Source organism: Lycorma delicatula, chromosome 12 (assembly GCF_047948215.1).
Source record: "Lycorma delicatula isolate Av1 chromosome 12, ASM4794821v1, whole genome shotgun sequence".
Taxonomy (NCBI): domain Eukaryota; kingdom Metazoa; phylum Arthropoda; class Insecta; order Hemiptera; family Fulgoridae; genus Lycorma; species Lycorma delicatula.
Window position 1 is genome coordinate 22,017,042 of NC_134466.1, and position 12,955 is coordinate 22,029,996.

The 12,955-nt window shown below is 29.6% G+C and overlaps 1 protein-coding gene across 1 annotated transcript in view; it reads left to right on the plus strand.

The window, feature by feature from the left end:
* Positions 1-12,955, plus strand: part of Abcd3 (ATP binding cassette subfamily D member Pmp70) — a 166,556-nt gene that overhangs the window by 121,794 nt on the left and 31,807 nt on the right. The window contains exons 6-8 of the mRNA XM_075379646.1: positions 2,434-2,504; positions 2,899-3,079; positions 12,193-12,405. Coding sequence (XP_075235761.1) covers positions 2,434-2,504; positions 2,899-3,079; positions 12,193-12,405 — 465 coding nt within the window. The remainder of the gene's footprint in view (positions 1-2,433; positions 2,505-2,898; positions 3,080-12,192; positions 12,406-12,955) is intronic.

Below are 12,955 nucleotides of genomic sequence, written 5' to 3' on the forward strand. Positions count from 1 at the left end.
CCAAACTGAATTTATTTGGCTATGGTTTCTTCTTCTGTTTTTTTTTTTTTGCGATTACTATACTATTTGTGTGTTACTAAAGCATTTTTGAGTAGTTAAAAAAGAGTATTTTGAAACCAAAAGAAATTATGTTTATGAGTGTTAAAATGGAACATATGAAGAGAAATAGGAAATTATGGGTACATCCAATTACGTAATTGTAGATTCCAGTAAGAAGAAGCATCATATAATTGATAACTGGAAGTTTTATCAGATCAAATGAAATTTTTAAATTACTTTATTACTCGATCATGAATCACTTCAACAGATCTGTGTCATTAAGATCTTCATGTGCCATATTTCTTTAATGAGTACTTTTTTTTAATCGTTTTAAATTTTTGTAAAAATTTGAAAGAAACTATTGCTTTGTAAAATATATAAAGTAGACAGTAGAGAATGTATAAAAAAGAAAAAATACAATAAAAAACGAGATTGTAGTGCAGTATAAGTTTATCGTCTGTTGGTTCCTATTAAACTGAATGTCCTTGTAGAATTCTATAATGTATAATGTTCATTATACTAGCTTCTGATTGGAAGAGACAATACACAGCCACAGAATTCAGTCATTTATTACATGCCATCTTGCCTCTGTTGATACTGATTTACTTCTTACTATCATTATCCTATACTCTAACATTATTTAATAGTATACTTTTCACTACTTTATTAGTGTACTAGCTTTTTATGCGTATTATGTGCCCGTAACACTATGTCTCGTGGAGAGCATGGGTCACCAGTAACCAAAACAGCAACTTCATTGATCATTGGCGCATTAAAATGCCTCTCATGTTCGCTCAGCATGAATGACCACTTATGTAATTATCCAGACGCCAGTTTTCTATTGCACTTTTAAAGGTATTCACCAACAAATTGTGGCTGTGTAACATTCGTTGAATTTTCAATACTGTATCTCTTTCGACTCCTTCAATATACTGACAACGACATCAATGTTTACTTCATTTTCTTCATCACCCATAAAATACCCTTGCAAAAATTTATGCTGTTCATTATCTGCTGAAAAAACTGATCCAATTTGATGATATATCTGTCCTTGTACAGTAAAAGTTGGTGAAAATCCAGGCATTCTTATCACTTTATTTACTCCAAAGGATATCATTTGGTAGCAAGAGTTATACTTTCTGATTTTGCTTAAAAATTGCTTCGACTCATCTGTAACACTTAAATATAGAGGTTTCAAAGGCTTCTCTTGTTCACCAAGTAAAGGAAGCGAAACTTTACCGCTGGAACAGCACATTCCAGCAGTTTTATCTTTCCGTTTCAGAGCATCGCAATGCTGACATTTTCTATTCGTTGAGCCAATACCAATTAAAGAATGCTTATGGTATTCAAGTGGAGGATCATATTGAAATCCAGAATTATTAAATACAGACCAATTGTTACGCATGAAATTTCGACGGCGCGCGATTTGCATTTCTATATGAACGATTCTTCTCACCTGCGATTGTTCTGGAGTTTCTCTTGCTTTTATAGCTGCCCGCTGTTTAGCTTGTCTTTCTAAATGAATTTATGTTTGAATTGGCGTTTCAGCTGCTCTTAAGGTAGCTTGGCTACCTTAGGTTAGCCTAATGAGCAAGCTAACCTCATCATTGATGAGGTTAGCTTGCTCATCTAACCTTTCTTGTCTCTGAGAAGTTGTTTCACCAGCCTTCAAAGCACATTGTCACCTCGCTTGTTGTTGTCGTCTTAGTCCTGCGTGAGCGGAAGATTCTTGAGTTCAAGCAACTTTTGCCACCCGGGCCCGTGATGAATCCCTGGACAGGTTAGATTTGCGCTTCCGAGGCATTTTAGAAAAAAAACAGAGTAAAAACTGAAAAGAAGTAAAACAATAAACAGGCACCTAACCTCAAAAACTGGAAAAGTTTTAGTATCGCTTAGAAGTGACAGAAGAATAGCAATAAATATAGAAGGATTTGAAACAGTAGAAGCACTATACTCAATTGAATAGTGACTTGAACGTCAGTATTACAATGTTGGATCGGCACTTTATTTCACTTACTTACTGGAACACGAGATGGCATTGAATTTGGTCAAATTTTTGTCGGACGATTATACCTACCAATATAAAGTTTTTACCCTCCCGAAAAAGTATTGTTTTTTTTTAACTAAAAAGTGTCCTATGTCCTTTGCAATACCTTTGAGAATATGTGTACGAAGTTTCATGATGATCGGTTGAGTAGTTTCTGCGTGAAAGAGTAACAAACAAACAAACTCACATTCACATTTATAATATTAGTAAGAATTTACACCAGTGTCCCATATATTTTTAGCCTAAGAATAGAGAGATTACTAATAAAATTTCAAAATAGTTATTTATTGGTTTGTATATATATTTGTAACCGGTTTATTAATGTATAAATAATAATTTATTTTCAGTGGGGTATTGGAGAACTGAAACTTAGGTTAAGAACCAGATTGACTCATCATTTATACAATGAATACCTTAAGTAAGTATTTTATTTATTTATTTTATACGGCATTAATTTACATATGTAAATTTAATGCAGTTATAGTTGATCTATTAAATTAGATGATTTTAAATGTACTTTTCTCTGTTAACATTTTGTAATAATAGATTCATCTTTCTATAGTATTTATTTATAATGATTTGTTAAATGAGCGAATAGCAGTGTTAACCGATTAAACTATTCTATGAAAATAGCAATAATTTTAATGGCTGCCAAACAGTTGTTTCTATGCCAGTTCAGTATCCATCAAAATAATATAGTGCACCATTAAAGAGTCTGAGTGCAGAATACAGATAATTTTAAGAATAAAATTATTCATTAAAATCAACAATGTGTATATCTCTTTATCTCTATTATTTAATTTTTTTTCCAGAGGTTTCACATATTATAAAATGTCAAATCTGGATTCACGAATATCAAATGCTGATCAATTACTTACAACAGATGTTGATAAATTCTGTGATTCATTTGCTGATCTTTATTCAAACATATGTAAACCATTATTAGATATATTTATTTATGTTTATCAATTGACAACAACTATTGGAGGAGCTGTAAGTATATATTTTCTGTTAACGTAAAATATATTATTTATATGACCTTATTTTCCTGGCTGTACTGTATATTATTTAAGAAAAATACATTAATCACATCAAATCTTGCATGTTTGGATTCTTAATGTTTCATGACCACCCCCCTCTAACCAAAATACACAATTTTAGCGTTGAAAAATTCTGGAAAGATATCTATATATAATGTTGACCTGTTATTTTGCTTGATAGCTCCAGATTGGATGAATCAATTAGAATGAAATTGTACATTGTTCCATGTTAGCGATTCGAGAAGGATATTGAGAGATAGCACAAGTAAAAATTTGTAGAAATACAATTTTTTTTACTCTTAAATATACAAAATAAGTCGATTATAAATCAGAAAATATAAATCTCATTTTACCATAAATTTTAGCTAATAAAAATTAATACAAGATTAAAAGTGATTATATTACAATAACAAGATAATAATTACAAATAATTAACTTTATAGAAGAATTATTTGTTAATATTTAGAAAAGGAAATCAAACAACTTCCTGTACTTAACTGCAGACAAGAACTATCCTGAAACTAAATATTCTAGTGGTGCACTTTTCGCACATTGCTTGAGTGTTACAGCACACTCACTTCAAATGCTCTCGCACATTATCCTCAAATTTATCTCTCACTGAACTGAAGTTTGCTGCCCAGGAGTTTACCTGTCGTAATAGCAGTCAACCTACTCTTTTGTTTATTCAGGCATAATGATTTCTGTTGTCCGAACCATGTATACTATTCTAAAAGTCTTTTCTAGAAAGAATTTTTTGTTGTTTCTTCTGAATTTTTCTTTTTCATTCTGTTGTCGATTTACATTCTTCATTTTATTCTCATATTCTGGCACTTTATATTATTAAAAAAAATAAAATACCAAACAAACAAAATATTACTACAATTACAGTTTTAAATTTTTTGAAAGATATAAATTATTAAAAAAGAAAAATGCAGAAGTGAGAGATATCATTATGCTATGAACTATACAACTCGCAAAAATATACTCAACTCAACCATTCAAATTGAAAGTTATATAACCCTCCCCTGAGATCATCCAGCATAATTGTATTAAAAATATAATCCTAGAAGCGGCCATGTTGCAGTAAATGTTTGGTGATTACAGGAGAGTAAAATGGACATACAAGTTTTTTTAATTAAAATATATATATATATATATTTTTTTAAATGCTTCTTGCAGATTCTGATTTATTTTATATTTTTGGAACTTATCGGTTACCTGGAAATCACCTGTTTTCATTTTTACCTTTTTTTATCTAGAACTGCCATTACAAATTTATATAACTTTTTAAATTATTTAATCGTAATTAGACATACCATTTTGAGATTAGCTAGTGTTAAGTTATGTTGATGTCATTCGAAGTTATATTGTACATGGAATCATTTAGATTATCAACATAACCTAACCAAGCATAAGCGATAAGTGTCATATTTTTTAATCTAAAGTGATAAACATTTTTAACATAGAGGTTTAAATAATATTTATTGCATCTGGGTGAATTAAGTAATTATTTATAAAAACTTTATCTGGATGAATTTTAAGTAGCATAAAATTTATAGTTGAATCTTTGTAAAAAAAATTCAAATTAAACAGAAAGAGAATGAGAATAAACCCTCAACATGCACCCATACGCGCCCTCACAAATAATAACAAGTGTTTCAACGTTCTAGAAACATTTCTTCAAGAAGTAATTCAGTCATTGTCAAATAATAATATTTTACAAATTTACTCAGAAGGTGGAAGATAATTAGCATATTTGATGTTTAATTTTTAAAGTAAGCTTATTGTACAGTTTAGAGCCAAGAAATACAAATGTGTTCTGGAAAATAGTGTTGATTATTGAAATGATGGACATATGACCAAGCGAGTATAATGTTTATCAAGTATAATCCTTTAGAAGGTGTACTTATGAAGTTTAAATGGTGTGAATTTAGTTGCTTGTTTGTGGCGATCAAGTAAAACAAACAAGTTTGATATTTTCTGAAAAATGGAAAAAATTGACGTTTGAGGTGTTTTGAAGTACTTTATTTTAAAACAATAGACCAAGATGGATATACAAGAAGAGTTATATTAACATTAAAATATTCTTCCCCTTTGTTTTCAACGGTAAAAAAGTAGCCTGCTGAATTTAAACACGGTTGTACATCCATTCAAGATGATAAACCCACTTTGGACTCCCAAAAACCACTATGACTGAAGATATGTTAGCTTGCTGATATCGCATATATCTAGATAAAAGCTGTGTCCACTACATTTTACATGATGTTTTGGATATGAAAAAGCTTTCCACTCGATGGGTGCCGCATATATTAACAGTTTACAAAAATGTATTTGACTAAATACTTCCCGAGGGTGTTTAGAATTTTTTATACATGATTCTCCTGAGTTTAATTCATGTTTAAAAATAGTAGATGAAATGTCAATTTCATGCCAGAGACCAAACAGTGATTGGGAATAGGCAAAAGTGTCAAAGAAATCGAAAGTTCTACCTACTGGAAAAGTTACAGGTATGTTTTTTTGGGATTTTTGTGGTATGGTGCTCATAGACTACCTGGGAAAAAGTTAGTACCATCACTTACTACAGGAGAGTTGAAGCGTTCTATTTGGATTAAATGTCCACATCTGGCCTAAAATAAAGTGCTCTTTTACTATGATATACGTCTGCACACACATCTCTGGTTGTTGTATGACCTACTCTTCAAAGTGCTTCCACGTGAACCAGATTTGGCTCCCCAGTGATTACGTCCTCTTCCCGAGCCAAATTGGCTTGCTGGAAGATTCACTTCAAATAAAGAGGTCAAAGTTGAGACAACCATTTATCTTGTGATTAGATAAACTCTATTATTCTGATGATATTAAAAGGTTGAAAAATCTTTGATCTAAATGTATTGAATTGTAAGGTGAATAGATTGAAAAATTGGAAAAATTTCTGAAAAATCTTATGTTTTCTTTGTCAAGCTGAAAATTTTCCAGTTGATCCTTGTATGCTACTTTAGTATTATTATTAGTTACACAAAACGGTATGGAGACTTTATAAACGTAAGGATACCTAAGAGGAAGTATACACATAAAAAAAAAAATGTAAAAACTGTGTTGTTTTTCTTAACCAACACACTGCACGAACCAAAGATTTTTGTAATGAAATTAAAGACATAGATGAAATTTAGAAGTAGAGGCCCAGCAAATAATATTATAATTTAATTTAGTTAATAAATACAATGTTAAATTGTTTAAATGATGATTAACACATGCTTCTTTATATTTTGTATGTGCATGTACCGAGTTTTTATCATCTACTGTAATACCAAGATAACTAACAGATTCCACAATGTTATTTATTTGTAAATCTGTAAATGCTTAATTTAGTGTTTTATGAAATTTAAGGGGCTTCTAATGGTTCTAATGGTTTGAAACCGTGCAGAAATAACCCTCACGAGGAGGCTATTATCTGCCATTTGTGAATAGGGCACTCTAGGCTCACTCATGCATATCTGATGGCACAAACAGATGTACCACTTTGTGCTTGCTGTGACCGGCAACTAATAGTGCACCACATCCTTGTGGATTGTATCTGTTATGCGACATAGCGTCGCAAATTTAAATTAGGAGCTAACATGCAAACTATTCTAGGGGATAATGAAACGAGTTTATCTTATGTTTTACAATTTCTTAGGGCTGTCCATATTCATTCAAATATTTGAATTACTGTTGTGTATTTTAGCTGTCTGTGCCATTTGCTGTAAAGCAGATGCTACTTTTATCTTGAGATATATTTTCTGTTTTTTATTTTGATTTTTGCATACTCTATAGGTTTTTTCATTTTAAGATGTATTTTTACATTGCTGGGTTTTAGTTTATAATTAATTTTTAATTGTGAATAATATTTATTTTTTACAACAAATACATCATTTCCAGGTGTTGATAACACGAAAGCGTTTTTCACCCTGAAAAAAAAAACAAATGTTACACACATTAAAGCAGGATCAACGATAATAATTGATGTTAATTAGTCTATCTAACATTACTGTAAACAGATCGTTTATATGTATGATAAATAAATAAGAAATTTGTTCATTATATTTCATGGTAAACCATTTTTTTGGTTTACCAAAAAATTTTTCATGGTAAAAATGTTTTTATTTAGATTTTAATCATTTTTCACTTTTCATGTAATTAACATCTAATTTTAAACTATGGTTTCCTTTTGAGTGATTTTATGATTTTTTTATATTACATAGTTTTTCCATGTTTAAATATTGGCTAAAATCTGGATATTTTTTGAGAAAAATAAAACAAATTTTGTAATGTAAAACAGTAATTTATTACATGTGTTTACTCAAATTTTATATGTATTATTTTACAAATTATGTAATTATTATTCTTTTTTTAAAATACTCGTAGATCTTCAAATTTATGCTTAGATTTAGGGAATACATCAGATATGTGTTTATTTATTTAAAACATATTTTGCCATAAAATTTTACTTCTCCAAAAAGAAAAGTTCTGAATTACTAATTAAAACACTATATCTTATAAATATATAGATAAAAAAAAAAAGTAATAAAAATAGTATCAAAAAATCATTAAGCTAACTGTAAACAGAAAATAATATAACAATGAAATATGTTGTATGCAAAGAATGTAAACTAGAAAAAAAGATCTCCGAATGTTCAGTATATTAATAAAAAATAAACCCTCTGTACTTCTATACATTTAATGCTACTACTATAATGCCACGATCTAGTATTCAAATCCATGTAAAAATAACTGGCGTTACCAGGACTTGAACGCTGGAACGCTCGACTTTCCAAATCAGCTGATTTGGGAAGACGCGTTCACCACTACACCAACCCAATGGGTTCAAGAAAAAGCTGGCAAAGAATTACATAACTTTCCCTAATATGTTAGGAATGTTATGCAACTCTGGCTATGTTAGAGCTTTGCCCTTTGCATGATTGCTGGTTAGAAGGAAAATTATTAATAAGTTCTTAATTTTAATAACTTCGTGTATTCTTTTTAGTATACTTTTGACTAATTTTATTATAAAATCTTGCTTATGAAATACCATTGGTTCCTGATTTTCTTTCAAGATTGTTTTTTATGTTTTTATTAAGATATTAATATATATTTTTTTTAATTTAATAGTTTTAAATTGAATATTAATTAATAGAATTAAGAATATTAATTTGTTTTTAATAGGACCACAAATTTTCTATGCAATTAAGATCTCGACTTTTTGATTGCCAATCTAAAAATATTAAATTCCTGATGATGAGTGAATTCACTATATGTTTATTCTCAAGCCTGTAGAAAAGTAATATCGCTTTCATCAAATGGCATAATATCTACATAATAATTTCCCATAAAAATTTATTAATCAAGTCTAAAGATATCAAACAAAATGATAACTGATGAAAAAAAAGCAAAATAATTTTGCAAATAATCTGTAAAGAACTAGTCAAATCATTCTAAAACTGCTTTGAGCAGTTAATAATATCGATGAAGTTATTTTATATATTACCGTTGAAGTTGGAAGTTAAAAAAGTATGTGCTTACTTATTTAGATATGTTTTTTTAACAGGAAATTTAAAAATACCCTTAAATCAAATATAATTTAAATATTCTATGCCTTATTTTAATTTTTTTTCTTTATAATAAAACAATATATTGTAACAGATAGAATTGCTTATTATCATAAAAAAGATTTCTACGCAGCTTAGAATACAATCAATACTTTATTGTATTTGACCGAAATAAAAAAATAAATTCTTAAACTTTATTACTGCAGTAAAGTATATATGTTATTTATTACCTATTTACCTAACTTTTTTTTTGTTTTTTTTTTGTCTTCAGTCATTTGACTGGTTTGATGCAGCTCAGCTTTTTTGTATTTAAAATAATACTTCTACCATTCTAGTACAAAAAAAAATAGTAAAAAAGTAGAGATTTTTTCTTTCTAATTTTTTTATAATTATATTGTCTAGCACTACAGGAGAGCTATAGCTTTAGTAGGGAAAATATTGAAATCAGTTCAATTTGGGCACAAATCTTGATGTTTTGACACATAAGCAACTCAAAAACCCCAAAAATTGGATGGATATTTTCCAGATGTGTGTGTTTGACGTCACCCTTATATCTTCATAACTACTCAACTGATTTTGACCAAACTTGGTCAGATTACTTCTATATACGGGGCATTGATGTCATTAAATTTTCAGCTTAAAAACTCAAGGGGATGAAGCCGTAAAGCAACGTCTCCCTCAATATCTAAAGATTTCACATAATTAAGGTCTTAATTTTGTTTGGCACATTTGTTAACATTTAAAAAAAAAAAAATTTTGCAAAGTTGTACACCCACCACAAAAAATGCTGTAAATAAACTTACGGCTAAGCGGGTATTCTGCATCAATAATACCCCCTCTCACCACACAGAGCTCTAGTGTAGTACTGATGTACAGCTGATTTAGTCATCTGCTGTGTTATGATGTTACATGTGAGCGGTAGAATTAAATAAATGATTAATATTTAAAGTGTAAAACCATATTTAAAGTGGCCGCTAGTATCACCACACCTGTGCTAATGAAATATGGTATACACATGCACTTTAGTTAGAATCATTGATTTAAATAAACAAAAAATATTATACTTAAATAAAATGATGAAAATAATAAAAAGAAAATAAACAAGAACAAAACAAACGTAATGAAATGTACATGGACCACATGGAAATGTGAAACATGGACCACTGAATGTGAAAATAGGAGGAGAAAAGATTATGGAGGTAGAAGAATTTTGTTATTTGAAAAGTAGAATTACTCAAGATGGACGAAGCAGAAGCGATATAAAATGCCGAATAGCACAGGCGAAATGAGCCTTCAGTCAGAAATACAATTTGTTAACATAAAAATTAATTTAAACGTCAGGAAAAGATTTTTGAAAGTATATGTTTGGAGCGTCGCTTTATATGGAAGTGAAACTTGGGCGATCGGAGTATCTGAGAAGAAAAGATTAGAAGCTTTTGAAATGCGGTGCTATAGGAGAACGTTAAGAATCAGACGGGTGGATAAAGTGACAAATGAAGAGGTTGCGGCAAATATATGAAGAAAGAAGCGTTTGGAAAAATATAGTTATACGAAGAGACAGACTTATAGGCCACATATTAAGGCATCCTGGAATAGTCCCTTTAATATTGGAAGGACAGGTAGAAGGGAAAAATTGTGTAGGCAGGCCACGTTTGGAATATATAAAACAAATTGTTAGGGATGTACGATGTAGAGGGTATACTGAAATGAAACGATTAGCACTAGATAGGGAATCTTGGAGAGCTGCATCAAACCAGTCAAATGACTGAAGACAAAAAAAAATAAATATTTTAAATTAAGTTATTTGAGTATGTGCGTCTTAGCTGTGCATCAGAAAAAAGTCTGTGTGATGGGAAAGTTCTACAACTGTGTTGTCAATTTTTTCATATACGAGTATACAGAAAAACAACAGTGTCGAAATGTGCCGTGATCTTCTAGGGCGAATTGAAACTGATCCTGATTTTCTAAAAAATGTTATTACTGATGATGAATCTTGGATATTTGAATACAACCCAGAAACAAAACGCCAGAGCAAGGAATGGCACACTTCAAACTCACCACATCCCAAAAAAGCAGAAATGAGAAAATCAAAACTATGCTAATTCATTTCTTTGATAGTAATGCTATTGTACATAAGTAGTTTTTGCCTACAGGACAGACTGTAAATCAATATATTTACAGAGAAATTCTTGAAAGACTGGAGAAAAGAGTTGTCCGAGTGAGACCAGCCATCAAATACAACTGGATGCTGCATCATGACAATGCACCTTGTCACACTGCACTCTTAATTTATGAGTTTTTGGCAAAGTAAAACATTCCTGTAATTCCTCAACCACCTTATTCACCTGACTTGAGTCCCTGCAACTTTTTCCTGTTCCCGACTTTAAAAAAAACACCTTGAAGAACACCATTTTGGAACATTAGAAAACATTAAAAAAAATGTAACTGACCATTGAAAGATATTCTGGTTTCTGAGATCCAACACCACTATGAAAAGTGAGAAAACCGTTTGAAGCGTTATGTGGCTTCCCATGGGAACAATTTCAAAGGTGATAGAGTCCATGTATAATTGGATTGTAAATAAAATGTTTTTCTGAACCAGTCTCATTACTTCATTTACTGATAATTAAAGTAATTTAAATGCTTTAATTTATTTGTAATTTAAATTAGTAATTTAATGCTCCTTACACAGTTTAGATACTTTCTGATTGTATTTAGTATTATTCAACACCCTAAACAGATGGAGACAAAAAACCTGTTTTTCTTTTTTTGTCATTTCTGGACTCAAAAGTCGTACTCTCGTGTTGATCAGATAATTTTATTACATTAGTATTTAACTGTGTAAAAAAACCTGTAATTTTTTTTGCTTTTTTACGTTACTGTTTTGCTTGATATCATCAGACTGAGCAAACCAGTTTTTGTGTAATTTTCTACGATGACCTCTGAATATGGGTAATTATGCCATGTAATTTTGATTATACAAGCAGGTGAGGAAATTGACTTTCCATGGGTCTTTACCTCAAAAGGAAAATTTTTCAGAATAATTTTTACTTGCATTCTTATACACTTTAATGTTGCACTTAATTTTTCCTTTTAACTAGTAGTATATAGAAAGGAAAGCCTTCCACAGCCATGCATAGCCATAGCATGCAACGTATTAATTTATTTTTTTTAAATATTGGATTTCTTATATCATTGATATTGAATTTTGGTAGAATTGTAGCTTTAATTTTTTTTTTTTTTAAATAATGAATAATGTTATTTTATAATTTGTATAAAAGTATGTTATAGATTTCATCCTGATATTTTTATAAAATTTTAAAATATAGAATACAAAGATAAAAACATATTCCATATACAATGTTCTGAAAAGATAAAATTAGTACCTGACATTCATTTTTTATTATGTATTTCTGTGTGCACTTTAAAGAAATTAAATTATTAATTATTGCATAACTTTATACATTTTTATATTCTGTTTCAGACACCAGGTTTAATGATGATTTATTTGGTTTTTGCTGGTATTTTCTTAACTTATCTTCGTCGTCCGGCTGGAAGGATGACAGTTGTAGAACAGAAATTAGAAGGTGAATTCCGTTATATTAATTCAAGATTAATTGCCAATTCTGAAGAAGTTGCTTTCTATCAAGGAAATAATAGGGAAAAATTAACCGTTCTTGCTGCATTCCAGAAGCTGGTAATTATTAATATTTCTTATTTTTGTTATATCTTTAAGTAAAGAAATTGTTGTTTTTATTTGTTGTTAGTTAATACATAAAAATAATATTTCTGTCAAATTTTTTTTTTTTTTTTTCTTTTTTTTTTTAAGTTTTCAGGCTCAATATTACTTGAGTGTGTACTTTTATTATTTCTGTTAACATCTAAGTTTAATATGGTCTCTATGTCATCAGTGCAACAAAGAATATTGAGAGATTATACATATTAAAATTTTTACTAATACCGTATTTGCCCAAATATAGTACAAGGTTTTTCCTACATTTTCTTCTATAAAATGGCGATTCGACCTATATGTTGGGTCGACTTATGTTTGGATTCGATTGGGCTCTTAAATTGTTCATAGTTTATTTTTGTTTCTATGTTCGTGATGGGGCACTTATTACAATTTACAAGTATATTAACAGTAATAACTACTTTCATTTATTATTATTACCTATTAAGTACCTAATTATTTTCTTATTTTCATAAAAATGTTGGATTTTTATAAGTCATTTTAAAACATAAAATAA